Source organism: Phocoena sinus, chromosome 20, assembly GCF_008692025.1.
Source record: "Phocoena sinus isolate mPhoSin1 chromosome 20, mPhoSin1.pri, whole genome shotgun sequence".
Taxonomy (NCBI): Eukaryota; Metazoa; Chordata; class Mammalia; order Artiodactyla; family Phocoenidae; genus Phocoena; species Phocoena sinus.
The window spans coordinates 14846486-14874329 of NC_045782.1; the positions used below are offsets into that span (position 1 = coordinate 14846486).

Here is a 27844-nt window from a genome sequence, read left to right on the forward strand (position 1 = left end):
ACAAACCCATCTCTCTGTAGATTACATATCAATTTTGAGCCACTTAATTATCAACTAGAGACATGAATCCAGAAGTTTTCTTTTTTCTTTTGTATGTTGAGATTCCAGATCTTGAAGTTCTGAGTAGCAGCAGCTATTTTTTTAAATTAATTAATTAATTTATTTTTGGCTGCGTTGTGTCTTTGTTGGTGTGCGCAGGCTTTCTCTAGTTGCGGCGAGCAGGGGCTGCTCTTCGTTGCAGTGCGTAGGCTTCTCATTGCAGGGGCTTCTCTTGTTGTGGAGCATGGGCTCTAGGTGCGCGGACTTCAGTAGTTGTGGCATATGGGCTCAGTAGTTGTGGCTCGCAGGCTCTAGAGCTCAGACTCAGTAGTTGTGGTGCACGGGCTTAGTCACTCTGGGGCATGTGCGATCTTCCTGGACCAGGGCTTGAACCCGTGTCCCCTGCATTGGAAGGCGGATTCTTAACCACTGCACCACCAGGGAGGTCCGTGCAGCAGCTATTTTACTCTCATTCTTTTTGTGGGCTTCCAGTGAAGGTTGAGCATCTACCACCAGCTTCTTGGCTTTTCTCTGTGTTTATGGACTTATTACTCATTTATTAATTTGTTCTTACTGCTGTGGATGATTACTTCTCAGAATCCATCATGGTACCTAGCTTAGTTACCTTATATACGCATTCATTAAATACAGGTGGTGCCCCTTTATGTAAATTGAATAACCTGTGCATATGAATAACTGCTTTTATATCTCACTTGCCACTTTTCTTTACTCACTACTTTCCTTTTGTTGGTTTTGCTATCAGGAGTTAGTTTTGGAATGATACGATTCCATCATTCTGGTTCTAAAGCAGTGATATATGTGCTATCTACAGATGCAAATACTTTAGTCCAGTGGCTCTCAAACTTTAACTTACAGTTAATATATTTAATGTACATCAGAATCAGTTGGAGGGCTTGTTAAAAACACATCTCTAGGCCCTAACCCCAGATTTCCTAATTTGATAGATCTAGAATGGAGCCTAAGAATTTGCATTTCTAACCAGTTCACAAGTGAGGCTGTGCCTGGTGGTCTGGGCAGCACACTTTGAGAATCACTGCTTCTTCCAAAATAGGAATTTTTCTCCTATTTCAGAAACATGCCCTTGTAGGACAGATGGTTATATCAGAAAAAGAGAAGAGAAAGGAAACCAAACCTCATGGAGATCATGGGATTTGGTGAGCTTTTTAAAAAATATTTTCACATTATCTCTGTGTGAGGGTGTGAATTTGCTGGTACAAGTAATGTGGCATTTGTATAGGATCTGAAATACTATCATAAGTGAATATTCAAAGAATTAAAAGCAAAATCTCTAAATCTACAAAATATCCATATGTCAAATCATTATGTTGTATACCTTAAACTAATACAATGTTATATTTCAGTTATATCTCCATAAAACCGCAGGGAGATAAAACTATGATCTGTACAAAGATTAGAGACAGTTCTAGGCAGTATTCTCATTAGCCTGAGTTAAATTGTATGCTCTAGGCCAGGGATTGACAAACTTTTTCTGTTAAAAGCCTGACAGTAAATATTTTAGGCTCTGCCAGCCTTAAATGGTCTGTGTTGCATATTCTTCTTTGCCTTTTCTTTAGAAAACAAAACAAAACAACCATTTAAAAATGTGAAAACCATTCTTAGCTTGCTGGCCATATGAAAGCAGGCTGTTGATGGCTAACCCCTGCCAAGGCCAGTGAGGCTGAAGTCATCATTTTGAAGCTTCCTGAAATTCTGGGATTTGAGAGGTGCTTTGAAGGATGGCTAAAATTTAGATTGAAAGATTATATTCCTTCTGAAAGGAGAAGTGAGTAGAGAAACAAGCCTGTGATGCTTACCATAAAAGAGCTGTGAATTACATACAGAGTGTAGAGAGCAGCAGTACCTTTGCAGATGAAATGGACTAACTGCAAGCCAGAGTCAGGGAGTCCTGTGGCATGAATACCTGGACAGTCTCAGCCACTGACAAGCCAAGCTGCTAAGTAGCTCTGAGAAATGAAGATGCTCTTTTGGCTTAAAGCCTCCACGTTGACTTGGAGCCCAGGGGAGGCAGTGTCTCATGTAACAATTGGCTCTTCAATAGGAGCTGTTGCTACTATGACTAATTAATGGACAAACATCGTGTGTTTAGGGTAGTGAAGACTCTTGGTCTCTTAACCAAAACTATACACAAAGATTATAACTCATCTTAATTTGTGTTATTGTTATTGGCAACAAGGAAGAATTGTAACAACTAATGCTGTCACTTAACTCATTCACTGAACATTTACTGAATGCTTACTCTGTGCCAGTCTCTAGAGATACAGCTTGAGAAGCTCACTGTCTAGAGAGAGAAACAATATATATAGAAATAATTACGGCAGTGTGAGGTAAGCATTAGAAAATATATGTGCAGGGAACTATGGATGCTTAGAAGAAGGAATCACCAATTCGTTCTGATTTAATCTGTCAAGTTGACCCAGTCTAATTATTACTGGCCATAGATTATATCCTTAATACTAACCAATTATCTTGCAGATCTGTACCATTGATTATAAAGAGGCCTGTGTAAAATACTGTGGTTGGATCAAATCCAATTCATCATTTAGAAAAAGCTATTTCAAACATCCTGCTGTTGCTACTAAATTTTTAGGATCCTCTTTAAGTGTAAAATATATAGCTCTAGCGTTGCTTGGTCCCTTAATTTTGTGCTTCCCACTGTACTGGTGTGAATATTGGGTTCTAAAGCACAATTGTTTTCCCCAGTAAAACTTGCAGAAAAGAAGATTCTGTGGTAGGCAGAAGAATAATGGCTCCCCCAATAGAGTCCTCATCTGTGAACCTGTGAATATATTATGTTACATGGTAAAGGGGAAATTAAGGTTGGATGGAATTCAGGTTGTTAATTAGATGACTTTAAAGTAGGCAGATTATCCTGGATTATCTGAGTAGGGGACAGTGTCATTATAAGGATCTTTAAAAGTCAAAGATGGAGACAGAGAAGAGGTCGGACTGATATGAGAACGACTCAACCCACTTTTGCTAACTTTAAAGATGAAGGAAGGGGGCCACAAGCCAAGAAATTCAGGTGGCCTCTAGATGCTGGAAGAGGCAAGGAAATGGATTCTCTCTGTATTAGTTTGCTAGGGCTGCCATAACAAGTACTGTAGACTGGTGGCCTAAACAACAGAAATTTATTTTCTCACAGTTCTGGAGGCTACAAGTCAGAAATCAAGGTGTTGGCAGGGTTGATATTTTTCGGAGACCTCTCTCCTTAGCTTGTAGATGTCTGTCTTCTCCCTGTGTCTTCACATGATCTTTCTTTTGTGTGTATCTGTGTCCTGATCTTCTCTTATAAGGATACCAGTTGTACTGGATGAAGTCCCACCCTAATAACCTCATTTTAATTTAATTACCTCATCTCCAGATGTAGTCACACTATGAGATACTAGGGATTAGGACTTAAACATATACATTTGGGGTTGGGGGGGACCACAGTTCAGCCCATAACACTCCGCTAGAGCCTCCAGAAGGAACATGGGTCTGCCACCACTTTGATTTTAGTACTCCTGACCTCCAGAACTGTAAGATAATAAATTTATGTTGATTAAACCATCAAGTTTGTGATGATTCAATATAGCAAATGAGAAAACAAATACAAGTAACTTGAATCTACCAATAGGAGACTGATGAACTGTATTGTGGAATATGTATACAATGGGATATCATGCAGTGATCAAAAATCATGAAGTAAATGTCCATTGATGGATGAGTGGATAAACAAAATGTGGTATATACATACAGTGGAATGTTATTCAGCCTTAAAAGGGAAGGAAGGACTTCCCTGATGGCTCAGTGGTTAAGAATCTGCCTGCCAGTGCAGGGAACATGGGTTCGATCCCTGGCCCAGGAAGATCCCACATGCCGTGGAGCGACTAAGCCCGTGTGCCACAACTACTGAGCCTACACTCTAAAGCCCACGAGCCACGACTGCTGAAGCCCGTGTGCCCTAGAGCCCACATGCCACAACTACTGAGCCCATGTGCCACAGCTACAGAAGCCCGTGCGCCTAGAACCTGTGCTCTGCAACAAGAGAAGCCACCACAATGAGAAGTCTGTGCACTGCAACAAAGAGTAGCCCCCGCTTGCCGCAACTAGAGAAAGCCCACACGCAGCAACAAAGACCCAACACAGCCAAAAATAAATAAATAAATAAATGGGAAGGAAATTCTGATAGATGCTACAACGTGTATGACCACTGAGGACATTATGCTAAGTGAAATAAGCCAGTCACAAAAAGACAAATACTATATGATTCTACTTATATGAGACATCTAGAGTTATCAAACTCATAGAAACAGGAAGTAGAATAATGGTTACCAGGGGCTAATGAGGGAGAAATGAAGAATTTTGTTGTTGTTAATTTTTTTTTAATTTACTTTATTTTTTTAACTTAATTTTATTTTTTTATACAGCAGGTTCTTATTAGTCATCCATTTTATACACATCAGTGTATACATGTCAATCCCAGTCTCCCAACTCATCCCACCACCACCACCACCACCACCACCCCCGCCCCTTCCCCCTTGGTGTCCATACATTTGTTCTCTACATCTGTGTCTCAATTTCTGCCCTGCAAACCGGTTCGTCTGTATCATTTTTCTATGTTCCACATCTATGCGTTAATATTCAATATTTGTTTTTCTCTTTCTGATTTACGTCACTCTTTATGACAGTCTCTAGATTCATCCATGTCTGTACAAATGACCCAGTTTCATTCCTTTTTATAGCTGAGTAATATTCCGTTGTATATATGTACCACATCTTCTTTATCCATTTGTCTGTCGATGGGCATTTAGGTTGCTTCCATGACGTGGCTGTTGTAAATAGTGCTGCAATGAACATTGGGGTGCATGACTCCTTTTGAATTATGGCTTTCTCAGGGTATATGCCCAGTAGTGGGATTGCTGAGTCATATGGTAATTCTATTTTTAGTTTTTTAAGGAACCTCCATACTGTTCTCCATAGTGGCTGTATCAATTTACATTCCCACCAACAGTGCAAGAGGGTTCCCTTTTCTCCACACCCTCTCCAGCATTTGTTGTTTGTAGATTTTCTGATGATGCCCATTCTAACTGGTGTGAGGTGATACCTCATTGTAGTTTTGATTTGCATTTCTCTAATAATTAATGATGTTGAGCAGCTTTTCATGTGCTTCTTGGCCATCTGTATGTCCTCTTTGGAGAAATGTCTATTTAGGTCTTCAGCCCATTTTTTAATTGGGTTGTTTGTGTTTTTAATATTGAGCTGCATGAGCTGTTTATATATTTTGGAGATTAATCCTTTGTCCGTTGATTCGTTTGCAAATATTTTTTCCCATTCTGAGGGTTGTCTTTTCATCTTGTTTGTAGTTTCCTTTGCTTTGCAAAAGTTATAAGTTTCATTAGGTCCCATTTGTTTATTTTCATTTCCATTACTCTAAGAGGTGCATCAAAAAAGATCTTGTTGTGATTTTTGTCAGAGAGTGTTCTTCCTATGTTTTCCTCTAAGAGTTTTATAGTGTCCGGTCTTACATTTAGGTCTCTAATCCATTTTGAGTTTATTTTTGTGTATGGTGTTAGGGAGTGTTCTAATTTCATTCTTTTACATGTAGCTGTCCAGTTTTCCCAACACCACTTATTGAAGAGACTGTCTTTTCTCCATTGTATATCCTTGCCTCCTTTGTCATAGATTAGTTGACCATAGGTGTGTGGGTTTATCTCTGGGCTTTCTATCCTGTTCCATTGATCTATGTTTCTGTTTTTGTGCCAGTATCATATTGTCTTGATTACTGTAGCTTTGCAGTATAGTCTGAGGTCAGGGAGTCTGATTCCTCCAGCTCCATTTTTTTCCCTCAAGACTGCTTTGGCTATTCGGGGTCTTTTGTGTCTCCATACAAATTTTAAGATTTTTTGTTCTAGTTCTGTAAAAAGTGCCATTGGTAATTTGATAGGGTTTGCATTGAATCTGTAGATTGCTTTGAGTAGTATAGTCATTTTCACAATATTGATTCTTCCAATCCAAGAACATGGTATATCTCTCCATCTGTTGGTATCATCTTTAATTTCTTTCATCAGTGTCTATAGTTTTCTGCATACAGGTCTTTTGTCTTCCTAGGTAGGTTTATTCCTAGGTATTTTATTCTTTTTGTTGCAGTGGTAAGTGGGAGTGTTTCCTTAATTTCTCTTTCAGATTTTTCATCATTAGTGTATAGGAATGCAAGAGATTTCTATGCATTAATTTTGTATCCTGCAACTTTACCAAATTCATTGATTAGCTCTAGTAGTTTTCTGGTGACATCTTTAGGATTCTTTATGTATAGTATCATGTCATCTGCAAACAGTGACAATTTTACTTCTTCTAAGGAAATGAAGTTTTTTTTTTAAATGGGTGTAGAGTTTTAGTTTTGCAAGATGAAAAAGTTCCAGAGGTTGGTTGAACAACAATGTGAATATGCTTAACACTAATGAGCTCTACACTTGAAAGTGTTTAAGATGGTAAATTTTATGTTATTTTACCACAATTTTAAAAATTTTAAACAAAGATTAGTTAAAAAGGCAGCGACAGAAAAATAGGTGCAGTGTGTTTCCATTGTATATTTTAGAGAAAGGATATATACACATGTAATGCTTGTATGTGTACACTATATCTCTGAAAAGATATCCCAAGAAACTAGCATAGTGAGTACTTCTGGGAATGGGGTTGTAGAGAACTAGGAGGTGTGGGGGACAGTGATGGAAGGAAAATAAATACCCTCTGACACCTTCTGAATCTTGTTTACCACGTACTTATTGAAATAATGTTTTTTGCTAAGTTCACAGATACAGACAACAGGTTGGTAGTTGCCGGAGGCAGGGAGTGGGCAGGATGGGTGAGGGAGTCAAAAGGTGCAAACTTCTAAAATAGATAAGTCATGGGAATGTAATTTTTTAAAAAGAAAGAAAAGAAAGAATGGTTTTAAATGTGTAACTTGGGGTTAGGGACTGCAGAGAGTTTTCTCAGCTGGGTCATCCTTAGGCTATGAAATTGCTTTGTTCAATCCAGTTACACATAAGTGTCAGGATAAATAAGATCTACTTCTTGTCTTGACCTTTAAAGGTTAAAAGCTTTTAGTCGGAAAGTGGTCATCAGGCTTTAGGTTACACATGTATTTTATTGTTTGATGTCCAAAGTATATTTTCAAAGTCTCTAGTTCTTTAAGAACAACTGCAGGGACTTCCCTGGTGGTGCAGTGGTTAAGAATCCACCTGCCAATGCAGGGGACATGGGTTTGAGCCCTTGTCCGGGAAGATCCCACATGCTGCAGAGCAACTAAGCCGCGCCGCAACTACTGAGCCTGCACTCTAGAGCCCATGAGCCACGACTACTGAGCCCACGTGCTGCAGCTACTGAAACCTGTGTGCCTAGAGCCTGTGCTCCGCAACAAGAGAAGGCACTGCAATGAGAAGCCCGCATACCACAACGAATAGTAGCCCCTGCTCTCCACAACTAGAGAAAGCCCACGCGCAGCAACGAAGACCCAACGCAGTCAAAAGAAAGAGAAAAGAAGGAACAACTGCGATTCTTCACTTAATTAGAACCCCTAAAAGAGTTGGGGGGAGAAAAGATGCAGGAAAAAAGGAAAGATAGAAATGTAATAATACTTAATGTTTTCTACTTCTTAAAATCACATAAGCTGTAGCAAAAATAGAATAAAAGAGACAACAGTAGGAATAGGTTTTGACTCTTTTGGGATTATTTTTTAAGACTTCTGCTTGCAAATTGTTAGGTAACTGCACAAGTTAGATTTTAACACTCTTCAAAACATCCTCCGTAGTACATGATGCTTTACGTCATAAGTTCCATATAAAGATTGCAACATTTTATTACAATAATTGTTGCTCAGAAGTTGTTCTGGATTGAAACTTCTTGTTACATATGGATGTGTTTTCCTAACCAATCTTAGCCCCTATTTTTCTCCAAATGATAATTGACCAAAGGGGCATATTTCCACAGAGCCATATTAGATATCTATTAGATAATCATTTATTTTTTTTCTTAATTACATGCTAAATTACATTAATAGAGTTCCTAAGCATTCATTCTTAGAATAAATCCTTTATAATGTCAAAGAAAATAATCAATAAACAGTCTATAATAGGAATAAAAAAGAGTTTTATTTGAACCAAACTGAGGACTATAGCCCGAGAGACAGCCTCTCAAATAACCCTGGGGAACTGCTCTGGAGGAGCATGGTTTTCAACACAGTTTTATATCTTGTCAGAACAAAGAACATCAGACAGGTCAGAGATACATTTCTTCAAGGTTTAAAAAAAAAAACCAGATCAGCATATACACAGCAAATCAATATGACCTTGGCATCTGGGAAGGAACTTTTATCATCGAAAGAGTACCAGCATTGGCGTCGCAGGAAGGGAGGCATTTAATCTTTATTATTATTTTTTTATTATTTTTTTTTTTCTGTACGCGGGCCTGTCACTGTTGTGGCCTCTCCCGTTGCGGAGCACAGGCTCCGGACGCGCAGGCTCAGCGGCCATGGCTCATGGGCCCAGCCGCTCCACGGCATGTGGTATCCTCCTGGACTGGGGCATGAACCCGTATCCACTGCATCAGCAGGCGGACTCTCAACCACTGCGCCACCAGGGAAGCCCTTAATCTTTATTTTTAACACGAACATTCCTTACTTCTGGTAAAAGCACCTTTTTTTTAAGTGATTAAAGCATATGTACAATGTATGTTTGATAGGCCACAAAAGGCTTATAAAATTAAAGTTCAATCATGTACAAGCTAGAATGACTTCCCCATAACTCAATATGTGAAAGTTCCTTCTATGAATAGTCATAAGCAAGACAGTTCAATCTGCAGAACCCAGAAACAACTCAGGAATTGGAATTACCAAGTACCTCAGAAAGCAGAAGAAAGAAATCGAAATATTCTTTGTCTTCCTTTAGGATTCTTAGGATTTAATTTAGAATTAAATACGTTGGTTGCAGGTAAATACTTGTTCCAGGAACCAATTACTTTTAATGCTACCAGCACACTTAAATTGATACCTTGTATCTTAATGAATTGAATTTCAGTTAATAAGTATGCAGTAGGGCTTCCCTGGTGGCACAGTGGTTGGGAGTCCGCCTGCTGATGCAGGGGACACGGGTTCGTGCCCCGGTCTGGGAAGATCCCACATGCCGCAGAGTGGCTGGGCCCGTGAGCCATGGCCGCTGAGGCTGTGCGTTCAGAGCCTGTGCTCCGCAACGGGAGAGGCCACAGCAGTGAGAGGCCCGCATACCGCAAAAATAATAATAATAATAATAAGTATGCAGTAAAGTCTTAAAATAACTTTAGGAATGCAAGTGTCATTATAGGACCTCTTTTTTTAATTGAAATATAGTTGATACAATATTATATTAGTTTCAGATGTACAGTGTAGTGATTCAGTATTTTTACAGATTATACTCCCTTTAAAGTTATTACAAAATAATGGCTATAATTTCCCTATGTTGCACAGTATATCCTTGTTGCTTATCTACTTTATACATAGTAGTTTGTGTCTCTTAATCCCATACCCCTATCTTGCTCCTCCTCCTTCCCTTCCTCCACTGGTATCTACTAGTTTGTTTTCTATATCTGTGAGTCTGTTTCTGTTTTGTTATATACATTTGTTTTATTTTTTAGACTCCACATATAAGTGATTACATACCATATTTGTATTTCTCTGTCTGACTTATTTTACTAAGCATAATACACTCCAGGTCTATCCATGTTGTTGCAAATGGCAGAATTTCGTTCTTTTTTATGGCCGAGTAATATTCCATTTTATATAAAAGAACCTCTTTCTTGAAAGGTTATTTTGAAAGAGCTCATGTAAACATGCTGAAGTATATACAAGAATGAAAACTTAAAAATCTTAACTAGTATAATTTGGATTAATTAATGTGTACATTTTTCAGTTTGTGTACACCTTGACAGTGACAAGCCATTTTTGATATGCTTAATATTATCTATGTTATCATTTTGTTGTGATATGGGAATTTGGGAGAATTGAAAGCAGCTTTGATCTCTACCTTATTCCTTCAGGTATTTTGTTTGTTATTTATTAAGCCTTTAGCTTTTGTAATATTAGAAGTATTCACATATTTTGTAGACTGACTTTTTCTTTTTGAAAAGACAAAGGAGAGTAAATATTCTTATTTTTTCCTCCTCCAAAATGCAAGGGAGTAAGGAATAAAGAGACTTTGAGTTTGCAGGACCTAAAAATGATTTTAAATATTTAGTTGTTTCTGTTTATTTTCTGAAAGAGGAAGAGGGAGGAGAAATGGAATATGAGACCGGGTTGTAAGGACAATAACCAAAAGTAGGTAAAGGATCAGGGTAGGAAAAAAGTAAGAAGGAAATTAACCAGGAGAAGGCAGTTAGGAGAAGTAGGAACTCTGAACTTTACTTTGTTTATTTGCACTCTAAAACTCAGTCTCTGCAGGTATTCTGGGAGTTGAATGAAGCACAGTCTCAGTTTTGAAAATACAAAATATGAGTCAACCATGAGAGCAATAAAGTAGTTGTATATGATTAAGTTTCAGCCACCGGTAGTGAGACGTTTTTTGTTTAATAGCTTTATTGAGATGTAATTGATAAAAAACTTGACGTAGTTAATGCATACAGTTTGATGAGTTTGGATGAATGCGTACACCCATGAAACCATCATTAAAATCAAGGTAATAAACATAATCTATTACCTCCAAAAGTTTCCTTGTGCCCCTTAGGGGTTTTGTTGGGTTTTTGTTTTGCGGTAAGAACATTTAACATGAGATCTACCCTCTTAACAAAGAATTTTAATGCACAGTATTGTTAACAGTAGGCCCCATGTTGTACAGCAGATCTCTAAAATGTAATCATTTGCATAACTGAAACTTTATACCCTTTGAACAACTCCCCTTTTCCTCCTTCCCCTCAAACCCCTGGCAACCACCATTCTACTCTGTGCTACTGTGAGTTGGATTATTTTAGATACCTCAAATAAGTGGAATCATGCATATTTGTCCTTCTGTGACTGGCATATTTCGCTGATCATAATGTCCTCCAGGCTCATCCATGTTGTCACATATGGCAGGATTTCCTCCTTTTTTAAGGCTGAATAATATCCCATTGTAGGTATATACCACATTTTCTTTACCCATCTGTCAATAGACAGTTGGGTTGTTTCCATATCTTGGTTATTGTGAATAATGCTGCAGTGCACATGGGAGTGCAGATGTCTCTTCGAGATCCTGATTTCAGTTCCTTTGGATTTATACCCAGAAGTGGATTTGGTGGATCATATGGTAGTGTGAAGTTTTGATGACATAAGTTTATATATCTCTATGTAGGAGTAACTCAGTTTCCAGCAGCTGTTACCCAAAACATTTGAAGGAACTTAATGGGTTAGAGTTGGAGCTTTTTCTCTTCTCTTTTTTGTGTTGCTGTTAGTCATAAGGGAAAAATACTCTTGTTACCAGCTCATTGTTTCACTCCTTTGTCTCATTTTTCTTATCTGTCTTCTAGACAGATTTTGAAAAAGAGATTGGAGAGTGGAAGAAATGTTTTAAATTGTTTTCTGGCATCTGTCAGTAGGACTTGGGTAGGGCATGTTTTTTGGCTCTTCTTATAAACACTTGTTAGCAGAGGGCTAACGAGGCCAGGCTAGTAGTTAGATCCCTTAATCATGTGCTATGTTACATTCTAAAGCCTGTCTCCAAACAGTCATCAAATATATACCTTTGAATATGAGGGTAAGTGAACACAAACCTACCCCATTCTGGAAAAAGTCCAGAGTACATACTCTGAAGGTTTAGTAGCACCATCTTTACAGAAAAAGGACATCCCATTGCCCAATTTGGAAACCACGGAAAATGCTTCTGCTACTCAAATATTCCTCAGTTTTCCTAACCAATCATCTTGTTGGCTTTATTCTCTTCAAAATAGCCGTTACTAATCAGAATTGCACCTTCTCACCTATGGGCTAACACTGACACTGTGATTTCTGCTGGCCTTTTCCCTTATGCTTATGGCCCTGTTATCTGGATCTCTGGAATGATCTTGTTTGTATTACAGAGCTCTCATTTGGAAGACAGTGAATCCGCAGCATTACTTTGCTGTGAACGTGAAGAATCAGAAATCTTTAGTGATTCCAATGTACGTAGATATTTGTCTTTATACAGCCTTTGTGATTCAAGTGAGAGCTTTTTGAGTAAATTTGGCTCTTAACTGCATCTGAGATAATGCCTATTATTTTATCTATTTGGCCTCACTCATCCAAATAGCCTGGGAAGGCAAATAAGTGACTTGGAATGAGTGTATGTATAAATATATGGTATATTTGTATGTGTAATAATCTCCATTCAAAGCATATCTCTCAAAGTAGGTAAATGTTGCACCCTGAAACCTTGAGTCTCCTTCACTAAGGAATATGATTGTTTTTGTGGGTTTTTCACATTTTTTTTTATGGTCTTTTCCCTGTGACAACTGCTTGATATTGGTGCTGCCACTGGACCTTTATTCCCCACATACAGAGACCTAACATATCCTGGCTGTTGATAATGTTAAGCCAAAGAAATGTTATAAATCCTGGACTATAGAGTCATCCAGATCATCTCAAATGTAGAACTATCTCACTACATTTCATGAGGTGTTATAAATTGTATTGATCTCATCTGACCCCCGGCAGAGTTGCTTAATTATTGCAAATTACCCACAGAATCAGGCTGAAGTTAGAGAATGACTTAAATTAACTACGTATCACTTCCAATAAGATAACTGCCTTTGCTAGCCATGGCTAAAACTAGGTTCTACAAACCTTGATGATAAAATCTGAGTTCTGTCTATTCCAGAATGCTTATTGTGCATAGTAGGTATTCTATAAATATCGCTGAAGTTTCATCAATGGAAACTCTCTCTCGAATGAAGCTGTGCCTCTCAAGTATATCACCATAGTACTGCCTGCTTTTAAACTGTCTTTACTTCACCTTCATGGCGCAGTGAAGGTGATCTCTATTTTAAGACCTCATTCAACCGTTATGTTGATTTATCTGGTTGCACTTCATTCAGCACTGACGAAGAGTCTGAAATGGCATGAAGTCAGTTATTGTGACTCACTAATAGCTGGAGTGGTACTCACTTCCCTAGTACTTGAAAACATTAACTGACGAATTCATATGAACACTCATTTATTATCAACATTTTGCAGATGACGGACTGAGGGTGGAAATGTTATATTCTTTGCCCAACGTTGTGTGATAATCAGGGGTAGCGCTGACATCAGGTCTCAGCTGACAGCCATCAGTGAGCTCATTATCAGCAGCCAGCATCTTCAGTGATGGAATGTGTACCAGTCTCCTTATATATAGTGCCTTACAAGATTTATCCTGTTCAGTCTGCAGTGGAGTCTTCTAGACTTGGACTGGCTTATTGTTTTGGCTGATTTTGTCTTACAGAGGTCAGTGCATGGCAGTCCACATAAAGAATATTTTTATGAAGTTGGACACGTGGGGAAAAGGCTCTAGTTTTAATAGTTTTCTCTCTTAGAAAAATTTAGATGGGTATATATATTTGAAGATTACTCAGGATTGCTTGATTTTATCGCCAGAACTTTCATTCATTTAAGTCAGGTTTGTTGTCTTTTCTTCTTCAAGAGGCAAAAGTGGTTACATGTACTTGGCTGGCTTTACCTGTAAAGGTACTGGATCTTCATCCTGTTTTGTGTGCTCAAGAAGTGTTTCCCATACTTTTTTTTTCTTTTCTCACCTTCCCATTCCCATCCCCACATCGAAGGAGATTGAAAAGCTCCTTCCCAATTTGAAGGCTTAAACTTGAAAACAAAATTTTTTGCAGAGCAAACTGACTGAAATGCCACTTCAAATTTTTTTCAAAGGAAGTGGTACGGGATCTTGATAACTATTTGAAATAGAAGTTAACTGTTGTAATGAAGAGAAGAAGATAAAGAACTTTTTCAATAAACCTTGGAATAACAGAAATGTGAACTTTGGTTAGCTATATTCATTCCTTCCCTTATGCACACACTCATTCATTCACCAAGCATTGATTGACTCTCATGTACAAATTACCAGGCCCAAGGCATTGGGGGTTAGGCCTAAAATATCAAATCTACCCTAAGAGCAAACATCCAGCTATAAGGTAAATAAGGTCTGAGGCTCTAATGTAAAACATGGTGACTGTAGTTAACATTGTATTTTATAATTGAAATTGCTAAAAGAGCAGAACTTAAATGTTTTCACCAAAAAAAATAAGATAAATATATGAGGTGACTGACGTGTTAGTTAACCAGTTGGGGGAATCATTTCCCAATGTATTCATATATCAAATCGCCATGATGTACACTTTAAATATCTTACAATTTTACTTGTCAGTTTTACCCCAATAAAGCTGAAATTAAAATTACTCTAGGAGAATGTATAATCTGCTCTTCAACAGATTAGTTTTATGGATATTCACGGAAATGCAGTACATGGGGAGGAGAGAAGAAATCTGTGGGTGAGTGGAAAGAAATTTGGCTGGAGGCAAAGAAGGGATGGCTCTCTCTGGAAGAGGGCTGGCTGCCTTACATCTCCTGGGGCTTTCCTGGAAGAGAGGAGAGGAATGTAGAGAGATCTCTGCCCCCTCTCTAGTCCCACTCAGCCTCTAGGGAACCAGATAAAGGGTAGAAGCAGAAGAAGCTATTTGCTCCCTCTGCTATGCACAGGGTTGTTGGAGGCCTCCATAATGGGAAGAGGGACTGCCTGCCCTAGAGCAGGGTGACCGTGTGACTGGAAGAGGTCACAGAGGAAGAAGACACTGGCCCTAGCGCAGGAGTTTCACTTTGTCTCCAGATAAGAAAGAATGTGGGCAGTGACTAGAGCAGGTTCCGTTACTAGTGGCTGCAGCAGCTACTGAGACTCCTGAGGGTTCTCTTCAAATTTCCCATCCGCATACCTACTGCTATCCTGCCTTAAAGGAGAAAGAGCTCAGCCTGAGCTGGGATTCCCATTATGGTGATTGTGGGGTTCAGCTAGAAACAACTGGATTCATTACCATTGTAGGGTTGTTTCTTCCCTAGCCTGTAGGTCAGGAAAATGCTTGTTGTGTCATTTTGTCTCCTAAGAATACAACTTAATTCTTTCTCTCCTTTCTTTGCTCTTCTGACCCCACCCCTACCCTACCAAGCAGGAAGAGGGATGGATATAGGTGGTCATACCATTTTTATGGTCTATTTCGCTCCTTTGCTTGGATATTATATCCTTGTAGGGAATGCATTTTCCCTCTGTGCAATCAAAACAGATTTTATGTTTGAATAGCCAAGTGAAAGGGAAAGGTATTAGCCTTCTGTTATTAAAAAAAGAAAAAAAAGGAAAGCTACCCTCTAGAATTGAATGTGAAGACGGCAAATGAAAAGAAAGGAAAATCTAAAATGTAAAAACTATTTGGTTTAGAATACTTTACATTTTTAAACTTTAGGTTTGCATTCTCTTCTAGGTCAGGACAGGTGTCTCAGAATAGATGGCAACTTCAGCGGAGGTTTTCATGTGTAGTGGGGTAGGAGAATGGCTTTGGGAGAGAGAGAATATATGACGTGGCTAATACAAGATGAAGGATTTAAGAATTTTTAAAAGTTATTAGCATTAAGATAAGCCCTGGTTCAAATGAGTAGCCAACCTATGGATTGAAGATAGAGGGAGCTTTAAATCTTCAAGATTCTTTGGAGGCATCCTGTTTTTCTGGTGTGTTTTAAGTTTTAGAATATGGTGTATGGAATGATCAAAACAATGAATGATTTTTTGGCTTAGAAAGTAAAACTACACTTAGAAGGGGATGAGCCGCTATTGTCAGGAAATCTACTTTTGTAAATCTCTAGAGATTGTAAGCACAAGCAAGATGCTTGTGGATGAACCTACAGATACAATGATAAGCAACTGGTTGGATGGAAGGTGGTGATGGTATGTGGGCCAACGAGCATGTGCATCTGGTCATTTCTGTTGATTTGTATTTACCCTCTTCCTTTCAGCTCTCTCTCTCCCTTTCAGCTCTCTGTACTGTGCTTTTTATTTCTTTTTTCAGACTCACTTGCAGAGACACCATTTCACTAGCCAATGCACACAAATGTAAAAAGAATTTAAAAAGGAAAATTCGTTGCTAAGGAGATGTGGGTTTTATTACGAGTTTCAAATGGCCATTTAGCCAACAGCGAACAGCTGTCAGACCAGAGTTCAGGATGATTTGAATTGTTTCTGCCTCACCTCTGCTGCATAGTAAAGAGATTGCTGATTAGGGCACCTGGTCGGAAAAGAGGTTAAAAGTGTTGCTAGTGGCAGAAACATAGTTTTACCATGAACAGTATTTCTATTTTTTCCTTTGGAGGGAGTCTGATCCAAATGGTAACACTGGTAGAAAGCCTCCTATGATGTTAAAATTATTTTTCTTTATTCCAGAATAAAGCATAGCTCGACTATTTTATCCCAGAATAACAAATGAGAAACAGTTTTCAACTTTTCTTTTTTTGAAGTCTTACCCTCTTAAGCGATTTATTTGAAGAGAAATGAGGTTTGTAGTAATCTTGGGTACAAAGTCAACCTTAAAAATTAGCTTTATAATTTAAGTGACTCTCATCATGGCTGCACGTTAGAATCACCTGGTGACTTTTTAAAATAATTTAATAACAGGGTCTCACCTCAGTCCACTTAAACCAGGATCTCTGTGAGTGGGACCCAGGTATTAGTATTTTTTAAATGCTCGCAGGATTATTCTAATGTGAATCAAGGGTTCAGAACCACTGTTTTATCTCTAGCTATGCTAATTTTTTTTTTGCCTCCAAATCAGAGCTCCAATCTGCAACATTTGTAACATCTGTTTACATGAAGAGAGAATAAAATATGAGATTGATTAGAATAATGAGTTGACTGTATGCATTTACTACCTCAGGTACAATGCAATTAACTTTTGTTCAGTGAAATTCCTTGGCTAGGCTTCTGTTAGAAGAGGAGCAACATACTGAAATTAGGCAAGTCAAATCCTCAGTAAACCTGTGTCAATGAAGGGTAAAGTTTTCCATGAGGTTATTAAGACTTACACTTCCTGTGTCAACACTGCTAGGAGCTGGCGTAGAAAAGAATCAAAGAGCACTTTTATACTTTGTGTATTATAACTTTATTAAAATAAAATATACATACAGAAAAGTGCACTTATTTTGTACTTTATTTATATCGTAAATTTTCACAAACTGAAGTTTTCACAAACACACATCAAGAAACTGTGTAACCTGGACCTAGATCAAGAAATGGAATATTACTACTCCCCTCCACCAATTCCCCCTTCCTCCAACATCCCCTCCTTGCTTCCTTCCAGTCACTACTCACCCTCTGGCTATCACCCCCCAGAGATAACTGCTCTCCTGACTTCTTGACCATATGATTTTGATGTGGGCATGAGGCTGTGCCCTTTAGATGACCTCTCTGACCTCCAGAATCAGGGGTCAGCATCACGTAATATTTAAAGAGCTCAGGTTCAAGGTTCCAACAGCCTGAGTCAAAGTCCCAGCTCATAGTAAGTCACACTGGCTGTGTGACTCCACTTCTCTAAGCCTTACTTCCCCCATCTGTAAAACAGGTGTAACAATAGGACCTGTCTCATAGAGTTGTTAGAATTAAATGAGATAATTTATGGGTTTGGCACATTACCTGTGCTGAGAGCAGAGGCAGATATAGTATTCCCTGATGTCATCATGTCTTCAGCAGAGTCAGGACAATGCCACTGTGGTCCGTGGGCACAATTTAGTTCATAGTCTAGCTCTGGAGGGGAGGAGGAAAAAGTGGGCATCCTGACCGTCTTTCCTTTTCCTCACCATCCTTGATTTGGCCTGTGACATGACTAACTTGTGGCAACTTCTAAAATATGTTATTTAAATTCATAAAGTGATTACTGAAAGGCCAGAAACGTCTTCTTATGCATCTGTATATTTGCCACAGCACCTAGCACAATGATTTACAAGTTGCACATAGTGTCGTACCTTGGATAAAGGAATCTGAAAATGATGCTTCCTGCACATCTTGCTTTCCTGTGCTCGATTTGTATTGGTCTGATTTCTGTTCCTTTTAACCAGAGACATATTTTTGAGACATCTAGCACAAGAACATACAGAATGTAGCAGTTAAACAATTGCAGGCAGAAACCAAGAACTTGGCCTAATTTATAAAATCAACCAAATAAAAGCTCTAACTAGCTGAGTTATTCTGCTTCCATGATCTGAGGTCAGGCATGCTCAGGTATATTTTCCCCTTATTTTGGTTTAGGAGAACAAGCAAAACAGGAGATGGCAGGACTTGTAGGCTTTTCATTAATACAATTGTACAGACTTTTTTTTAAAGATTATAGTTTGGAAATAATTTATCCTTTGGAAGGTTAGCAAGATAATTTATTGAGCACTTACTATTTGCCAGATGTGTTAAGTGATTTTCATACAATTTAGTCTTAAATCCAAGTCTTTGAGGTTAAGTACTTTTAATATTTCCCATTTAAAGCTGAGGAAACAGAGACTTGCCTAACGTATGTGACAGTGCTGATATGGAGAGCCAAGTCTGCCTGACACTCCCTGCTTGAGCCCTTAACCTTATGCTGGATTGCCTTTACCCTTGAAAAGAATATTGTTATTCTCATGCGAGGAGATCAGGAGCAAATGGAATAGCGGGTCTCAGCTCTGGCTTTGCAGCAGAATAATCTGTGGAGCTTTTCAAAAATATAGACACTCAAATCTCACTTTAGGAAGTTCCTAATTCAGTGGGTCTTGGATGAGCTCAACATTTTTATTCTTTACAAAGCTCCATAGGTGTTTCTTCGTGCAGCCAGAGTTAAGAATAGTGGTTCATAGAAGTTCCCTAGAGAGGAATTATAAGATTACAGATTTGGGGGCATTTGAAGACTGAATTTGGAATATTGTAGAGACACAGCGTTGTTAGAAGTATAGAGAAGGAGGAGGTAGCTTAATAACAATCAAGTTTCATGTTTCAGGAGGTAAGATAGTGTTTATCACTGGAAATTGGATATATCACTGGGGTATTTTATAGAAGGATTGATTCTCCATTCTTTCTATGCATTTCTAGAGTGCTGCCACTTTTGTGCTCAAGCAGTCTTTCTCAACCCTAGTTTGCTCTCCCAGGTAATCTGTTTTCTCAGTGCTGGGGGTGAAGTCCTGGTGAAGTCGCGATTTCAGAGCTGTTAGGCAAGAACTGCTAACCTTGGAGAGAGCAGTGGATGGCCCTGATTAAGACAGATGCTGTGGGAGAGTTGTATACTTAACAAATTCTTAATCTCAATGGATCCTGTCTTCTGCGTTCCTCCTAATGCCTTTTGTTTATGTTTTTGTAATCTCAGTGTGCTTTGGCAGAGGGAAGGGGTAGTAATTCTTCCTTTCACTTTACAATTAAGAAAGTTGAGTTATAATTTCAAAGGCCATGACTTTCTGAGAACTATAAATGAAATAATGGCTAACATTTGTTGAGCACTAACCATGTGCCTGGCTCTATCCTAAACATTTTTACATTCATTATCTCATATTACATCTCTGATGTGAGTAGTGTTATTTATCCCTGTTTTAGAGATAAGAAAACTGAGCTCATTTATTCTACAATTCCTTGAGTCTACTCTCTGGCAGTCACCGTGCTGGGAAATGAGTAACCAGTGATGAACAAGTCAGACCCTATACTTATGGAACTTACAGTCCATTGGGGAAGACACATAATAAAAAACAAATAAGAATTCAGTTACAAAATGTGATAGTGCTATGAAAAATACAAATGGGGAAATAATAATAAAGAATAACAAGGCAGAATTGCCATTTAGATAAAGGATAATCAAGAAGAGCCTCTCTAACGTGGTGATATTTTAGCTCAAGATAGTTAAGGAGTTTGCTTAGCATCACATCTAGTAAGTGGTGAAATTCAAGTCTGATTCCTAAAGCTCTACTCACCATGCATGCTGCCTGTTAGACATGTGCTTGGAATCCACCCCAGGTTTGTGACTCTCCTCTCTGGTCTGACCAGCATTCATACTGTGACACTGTACCAGATTTCCAGAAGGGCATCATAAAGAAAGAAATTATAACAGTAAGATAATTTTTTAAAAAGAAACTTGCCTCCTAAAATGCTTCTTTAAAAAGAGCACTAGGAGGCAGCATAGAGAAGGGGGAGCAAACAGGGTGGCAAATAGTATATGAATTTCAGCAAATGATGGAGAGACACAAAGAAGCTGAAAATCTCTGCTGTAAATGCGCTAGGTACATTTGCATGAAGAAATGCCCTCTTCACATGTATGGGCTGGGGTGGATGTTCCACTTTGGATCAACATCCTATTTCCTGTCCTTACTTGAACTTAGTTTGAAGGTCCTGATTTAGGAACCAAGCAGAAGACTGCTCATGGAAGATGCTAAGAAGTGTTAGATGGTGCCTAGAACCTCAAGGTGCTTGGAAAGAATGTAGGAGGAAGGGGAACTGCTCTTGGGAAGGGAAAGGCCAGAGAGGAACAGTGAAATACAGTCTTGAATTTAAATGCTGCAGTCTTCTGACTCTATTGCAATGCTTGATTTGCCAAGTTACTGTCTTAGGGTTTTCCAACAGAGGCCTCTGCATTGCCCTTTGCTCCAGAAGAATTTGTTCACTTGCTCTTTTTCCTCCCAGGAAATAACAATTCTTTTTTTTTTAATTTTTTTTTTTAATAGGCAAAGGATCCATTTCTCCAAAGAAGACTTTTTTTAAAAAAATTTTTGGCTGCGTTGGTCTTTGTTGCTGTGCGCAGGCTTTCTCTAGTTGTGGTGAGCGGGGGCCACTCTTCGTTGCGGTGCGCAGGCTTCTCGTTGCGGTGGCTTCTCTTGTTGCGGAGCACAGGGTCTAGGCACACAGGCTTCAGTAGTTGCAGCATGTGGGCTCAGTAGTTGTGGCACAAGGGCTTAGCTGCTCTGCGGCATGTGGGATCTTCCCGGACCAGGGCTCGAACCCATGTCACCTGCATTGGCAGACGGATTCTTAACCACTGTGCCACCAGGGAAGTCCCAATGACAGCAATTCTTAGGCTGGTCAGAGTCTGTAGAAGTGTGATGCAAGTTGTTAGATTCTGGATTATAAGCCTAACTGTTTAGATGTAAAGAGTGCCTAGTGTAAATTTCTGCTTGGAAAAGATTTGTGTGTGATATTCATATATACATCTTACTTGATGATTGTATTGGTGAAGATTATAAATTGACTCGATCCTTGCAATCTTTTTTTTTTTTTTTTTTTTTTTTTTCGGTACGCGGGCCTCTCACTGTTGTGGCCTCTCCCGCTGCGGAGCACAGGCTCCGGACGCGCAGGCTCAGCGGCCATGGCTCACGGGCCCAGCCGCTCCGCGGCATGTGGGATCCTCCCGGACCGGGGCACGAACCCGCGTCCCCCGCATCGGCAGGCGGACTCTCAACCACTGCGCCACCAGGGAAGCCCGATCCTTGCAATCTTGACAGTTTAGTCAAAAGTTATAATAGTGTTCAAATTCTTTGACCCAGAAATCTAATTCTTGAAAATTTCCTCTGAGGAAATTTTTTAAAAGAAAAGTATATGTACTAACATATTAGTGAATATGTTTAATAATAGGAGAGAGGAGATGGTTAAGTAAACTATGGTAATATTAACTCAATGAAGCCATTAAAATGAAAAACATGAGAACTATTGATATATAGTTCTATGAGAAATTATATATGAAATGTTAAGTGAAAAAGTAAATAAATGGAAAAATTAAGTTGCATCTCTACCTAAGTCTTATGACAAAATAAATAACAGATAGATCAGAGAATTAAATTTTAAAAAATTGATATTACAAGTTAGAACATACAGGAGAAACTTTTTTTATAATCTTGGAGCAGGAAAGCCTTTTTAAAAATAATGACACAAAACTCAGAAATCATAAAAGAAAACATTGATAAATTCAAATAAAGTCAAAAATTCTACATTAAAAGATCCTGTAAACAAAGTCAAAGACAAACAACATGTTGGGAGAAAGATTTTCAACACATGACAAAGATCTAATTTCTAAAATACCTAATGTGTTCTATAATTTTTTGAAAGCTCAGAAACATAATAGACCGATGTGCAAAAGAAATTAACAGACTTTCACAGAAAAAGATATACAAATGGCTCTTCAACATATGAAAAGATATTTAATAGTTCTCATAACCAATACCATTTTTTACCTCTCAGATTGGCAAAGATCAAAAAAGTTTGATAATTGCATTGTGTTGGCAGGATCACAGGGGAAGCAGCTTTCCTATTTATTGTTGGTGGGGTGTATATTAGAATAACCACTACTGAGGATAATTTAGAAATATCTGTCAAAATTCTGAATGCCCATAACATTTGCTTCAGAAATTTCACTAGTAGAAACTTATCCACCAGAAATATTCCTATATGTGTAAAAATTCATATATTCAGAGTTATTCATTGCAACATCATTTGTAATAGAAAAAAATTAGAAATATCCTAGATGTCCATCAAAGGGTTTCCGTATGAACCAATATGAAATTATCTCCTATTGTGAAAAGACAACACCAAGGGCTTCCCTGGTGGCGCAGTGGTTGAGAGTCCACCTGCCGATGCAGGGGACATGGGTTCGTGCCCCGGTCCGGGAGGATCCCACATGCCACGGGGCGGCTAGGCCCGTGAGCCATGGCCGCTGAGCCTGCACGTCCGGAGCCTGTGCTCCGCAACGGGAGAGGCCACAACAGTAAGAGGCCCGCGTACCACAAAAACCAACAACAACAACAAAAAACACCAAGACAACACCACCAAGATGCAATACAGTGTGTGTATCATTTGTGTAAAACAAACAAAAAACCCAAAAACAAAATAGCAGATGGAAAAGAATATGTTTGGATCCTTAAAAACACTTAGACTGTATCTGGTAATATACATAAAAATTAAAAAGAGCAATTGCCTTTAAGGAGAAGAACTTGTTGGCTGGGAAGCAGATGTAAGGTAGAGGCTGATTATTTAATATATACCATATTGTCCTTTTTTAAATTAAAAAAATTTTTATTGCAGTATATTGACATAGAATATTAGTTTGAGGTGTACAACATAGTGATTCAATATTTTTATACATTCTGCACTATACAAAGTTATACTGACTGTATTCCCTGTGCTGTACATTATATCCCCATGACTTATTTTATAACTGGCAGTTTGTACTTTTTAATCCTCTTCACCTATTCCACCCCTCTCCCAACTCTCCTCCCCTCTGGCAACCACTAGTTTGTTCTCTGTATCTGTGAGTCTGTTTCTGTTTTGTTATATTTATTCATGTGCTTTGTTTTTCAGAGTCCATATATAAGTGAAATCACATGGTATTTGTCTTTCTCTGTCTGACTTATTTCACTTATTATTAGCACAATACCCTCTAGGTCCATCCATGTTTTCACAAATGGCAAACTTTCAGATGCAATGCAATCCCTATCCAAATACCATGGCATTTTTCACAGAACTGGAACAAATAATCCTAAAATTAGTATGGAACTACAAAAAAACCCAAATAGCCAAGGCAATCTTAAGAAAGAAGAACAAAGCTGGAGGTATCATGCACCCTGACTTCAAACTACACTACAAAGCTGTAGTAATCAAAACAGTATGATACTGGCACACAAAAAAAACAGACACATAGATCAAGGGAACAAAATAGCCCAGAAATAAACCGATGCACATATGGTCAATTAATCTATGACAAAGAAGGCAAGAATATACAATAGGGGAAAACAATGTCTTCAATAAGTGGTGTTGGGAGCACTACACAGCTACATGTAAAATGATGAAACTAGATCATTTTCTTACACCGTATATAAAAATAAACTCAAAATAGATAAAGACTTAAATGTAAGACGTGAAACCATGAAACTCCTAGAAGAAAACATAGGCAATATGCTCTTTGAAATTGGTCTTAGCAATATATTTTTGGATCTGTCTGCTCAGGCCTGGGCAACAAAACCAAAAATAAACAAATGGGACCACATCAAACTAAAAAGCTTTTGCACAGTGAAGGAAATCATCAACAAAATGAAAAGGCCGCCTACTGAATGGGAGAAGATATTTGCAAATGATATGTCCAATTAGGGGTTAATATCCAAAATACGTACCGAACTCAGGAACTGATTAGTGTATAGGTCATATGTGTAGAAGTGTTCAGTGATCTTTGAGGGGAGGGTGTGTGTGTAAAGAAAAATTCTAAACTTTTTGTTACTTAACTGCTTTTTTCCTCCTCAAGGAGCTTCTGTAATATAGCAGACCCTCACTGGAGCCATTTTTAGATGCCTTAAAGGTGAGCTACAGAGCAGCCAGTATTGTATTAAGCAATTCTAGCCCTCAGAATTTATGGTCCTTCCTGTTATGAGCTACATATAACAAGTAAATACAAATTAAAATCCACTGGAATATTAATCATTGTGATGGTGCTATGTCCTAATAATTTAAATTCTACAATGCAAAGTTAGGCCCAGTTCTTGTGATCAGCTCCACCTCTCATTAAGTCATAAGCACTACTGCTTCATTTTCTTCCCCATTCTTGGTTTCCACTGATCTGGTACCATGTCTCCATTTTGAACTATTTTGCACTATCCTGAGCTATTTAAACCACCAAAAGCACAGCAGAACTGGCCTTGGTATTTCCTTCACTGGCTATTGTGACACTTCCCTGCCTGGCCCCAATGCCTTAAGGGCATGACCTTAGTTTCCATGTTTTGTGTGTATGGTTACCTTTCACTTAGTTATTCTTTCAACAAATATGTACAGAGTACGTCTGATGTGCTAGACACTGTGCTGGTTGTTGGGGATATATAGTGGTACATATAGCAAACATGGTTCCTCCCTTGGAAATTTACATTCTCGTGGAGAAAGGTGGCATTAAACAGCTAATTTAGCTAGTGAATTTTAAAATTTTGATTGTGATAGATTCTGAAAAGAGGAAAGCACACCATACTGTGAGAATATGGCAGGCCGGGACCTGACCTGCTTAAGGTTAGTGGTCAAGGGAGGGCTTCCTTGGAGAACTGGTGTTTTGAGTGCTCTGAAAGATGCGTCAGAGTCAACCAGAGAAAAGTTGGGTGGAGAGAATGGGGAAGAAAATACTTAGACGTCAGGAAACTTACTCAAGGAACCAAAAAAAGGTCAGTGAGGTTGGAACATAAAAAATAAGGGAGGAAATAACACAAGATGATGCTGGCGAGGTCAGCACAGGCTAGATGGTACTGAGTCTTGTAAACTAAATTAAGAATCTTAGTCTTTATTCCTCAGACAAGAAAAAGCCATTGAAGAGTTTTCAGCTGGGGGTGTGAATTAGGGTACCGTTTAAAAAGATCTACCTGGCTTTACTATGAAGATTGGACTTCCAATTTATTTATTTATGCATGCCATAGACAGTTGGGGCATTGTGTTTTTGTGATTTGATTTGGTTAACTCATTCGTCGGGCAATGGCGCTCTTAATAAGAGGGAAGTTGACAGAAAGGCAGTATGGTGGTGAAGAGTGTGTGACCCTGGATAAGTTACTTTACTTCTCTAAGTCTCAATTTCTACATCTAAAGAATGGAGATAATAAATAGTATATCTGCTTCATGGGGTAATTGTGAAAATTGAATGAGATAATATCTGCAAAACACTTAGATTAAGGCCTGGCACATTGTAAGCCTCTAATAAATGTTAGCCACTGTTACAGTCTAATAATCTCATGAAGGGTTTAGCTGCTGCTCTGAGAACCACCCATTCTTGGTGGTCCATGGAGTAGCTTTCCATCCAGAGGTCACATGTGGGCTTGTCTAGCCACCACCACTGGACTGTAGGAATCTAGCCTAGTCAGCTGGTAGAGAAACATCATGTATAAGGTTTAATTTCACAAATGTCACTTGGAGATGGAAATGAAAGCTGAGGAATGGTAGCTTGCTTTACCCCTAGCTATGGTTTTGCTTTGAAGCTGGCTTTTGAGAGGTTTCCAACACTTGCAGGAAATCAATAGAATGGAGTCGTTGCTTGGAAACGGCTGTATCTCTTTGTTTCCTGCAATACTAGGTAACTAATGTCTGTAATTATGCTGCTGAGCAAAGCCTCAGGTTGATCAAGGTTAATTGTTGACAGTATTTGAAATGTTAATAATGTCTACTCTAAAACTACTTTTCCAAAATAGATTGTTCCAGCTTCACAAAAGGTTTAAATGCCACTGATTTCTTCATTCAGTGAGATGTAATTCTAGGCCTGGAAACTGGAATCTTCCAATTTAATGTTTTCTAAGAAATTAGTACGCAGAAAATGTGTTTTTTCTTCTGCTTTAAAGTTTGCCACATCACATGCTTATAGAAATTCTCACTGCCTGACTTTTGTTATTGTTAGCGCGTAGCCTGTCCTCTAAAATTATACATTTCTGCCTTTGATTTGTTTTGTGGAACTAGGGAGAGGGGCTAAAGCATGCTATTTTTATGTAAGAGTCCTGGGGAGTTTGGGTAGGTGGGAATCTATTCTAAAAGTTTGCAGTGGATTCAGACTGCCTGGACAGTCTTTTGTGTTTAAATTTGTCTTCTGTCTTGAGAATATAAGAGGGCAGAATTTTAAAGGGAATTTTGCTACCAAGGGAAAAATTAAAAGTTTCTTATGTAGTCAATGAGAGTTCCCTGCAATCAAGTTTACTTACTGAATTTGTCAGAGATTTCCTGTGGTGAGATGGTTCACAGATGATGGATAATTCCATTTTTAAAATAAAAGTGAGCTTTGTGTTTTGTTCTTTCTCTTGTCTAACATGATGTCTCCACCTGCAGAGCTGCCTTTTCTGTCACTCAGTGCTCTAATGGAAGACCCAAAAGTATCAGCTAAATTGTTCTGGCAGCGGAGAGAGTGTTGGGTAAGGAAGGACTTGGCCAAAAATAGGGCTTTCCTTAGCTGTTGCCGGAAGATAAACAGAGGTTCTACCATATGTAACTACATTCTTTTAAATGATTAACTAATGTGTTATGTAGCATTACTGCTAAAACCTAAAGTGGTGTAATAAGCCCTAAAGTGGGCTTATGTTGATCTAAAAAAATGTTCACGTATAGACGCTATAGCTATGTTGGTTTTTTAATGTACTCATTCATTCTGCTTTTCTTTTTCTTTCATTGTTTTTCCTGCCCAGCTTCAATAAGCTATATTGAGGAGTGTACCAAGTCACAGTGTGTGTTACCTGGAACTTCCTGGGAACTGAACATTTTATTCCTGTAGAAATTTGTTTACTGAAATTTTAGAAGACTGACAGTGTAGGAAAGCCAAGTTTATTTTATGTGTTGACTATTATTTAAAATAGGAAAAGGAACTTTATCCTTGCTCCTCTTCATCAACCACTTAGCATGTAGTATACACTATGCTAGTTGCTTAAGGTACATCTGTGAACAAAACCAGAAAGCACTGCCCTGTAAAGCTTGTAGTTTGATGCCTGTTACCATTTCACCTTCTGCCTCCGCCAAGGGAAGTGCTAGGTTCAAATCTAGCATGACTACGTGTTGTCTCTGACCTTGGGAAGTCACTCTTTGACCCTCTTACTTGTAAGCCTAGTAATCGTGTTGTCATGTTATCATTCATTTGGGTTTCTCAATAGTCATCCCTTGCATTGGTTCTGTAAGATGAATTTCCTTGTTAATTGCTTGGGTTTGTACTCGGAGGAACTTTATGCAAAATAAAGGAATTTTGTCCCAGGATTTACCTATATATGTTCCCTAATGTGTTTTACAGCTGATCTGGCTTAACATCACCA

The 27844-nt window shown here is 38.6% G+C and overlaps 1 protein-coding gene across 3 annotated transcripts in view; it reads left to right on the plus strand.

The window, feature by feature from the left end:
- SSH2 (slingshot protein phosphatase 2) overlaps positions 1-27844 on the plus strand; it is a 243296-nt gene that overhangs the window by 50747 nt on the left and 164705 nt on the right. For 2 of the 3 annotated variants that reach the window (XM_032615196.1, XM_032615195.1), the window contains exon 2: positions 12139-12219. The exons of the other annotated variant lie outside the window; for it this stretch is intronic. In XM_032615196.1, coding sequence (XP_032471087.1) covers positions 12139-12219 — 81 coding nt within the window. The remainder of the gene's footprint in view (positions 1-12138; positions 12220-27844) is intronic. 3 annotated transcript variants of the gene reach the window in all.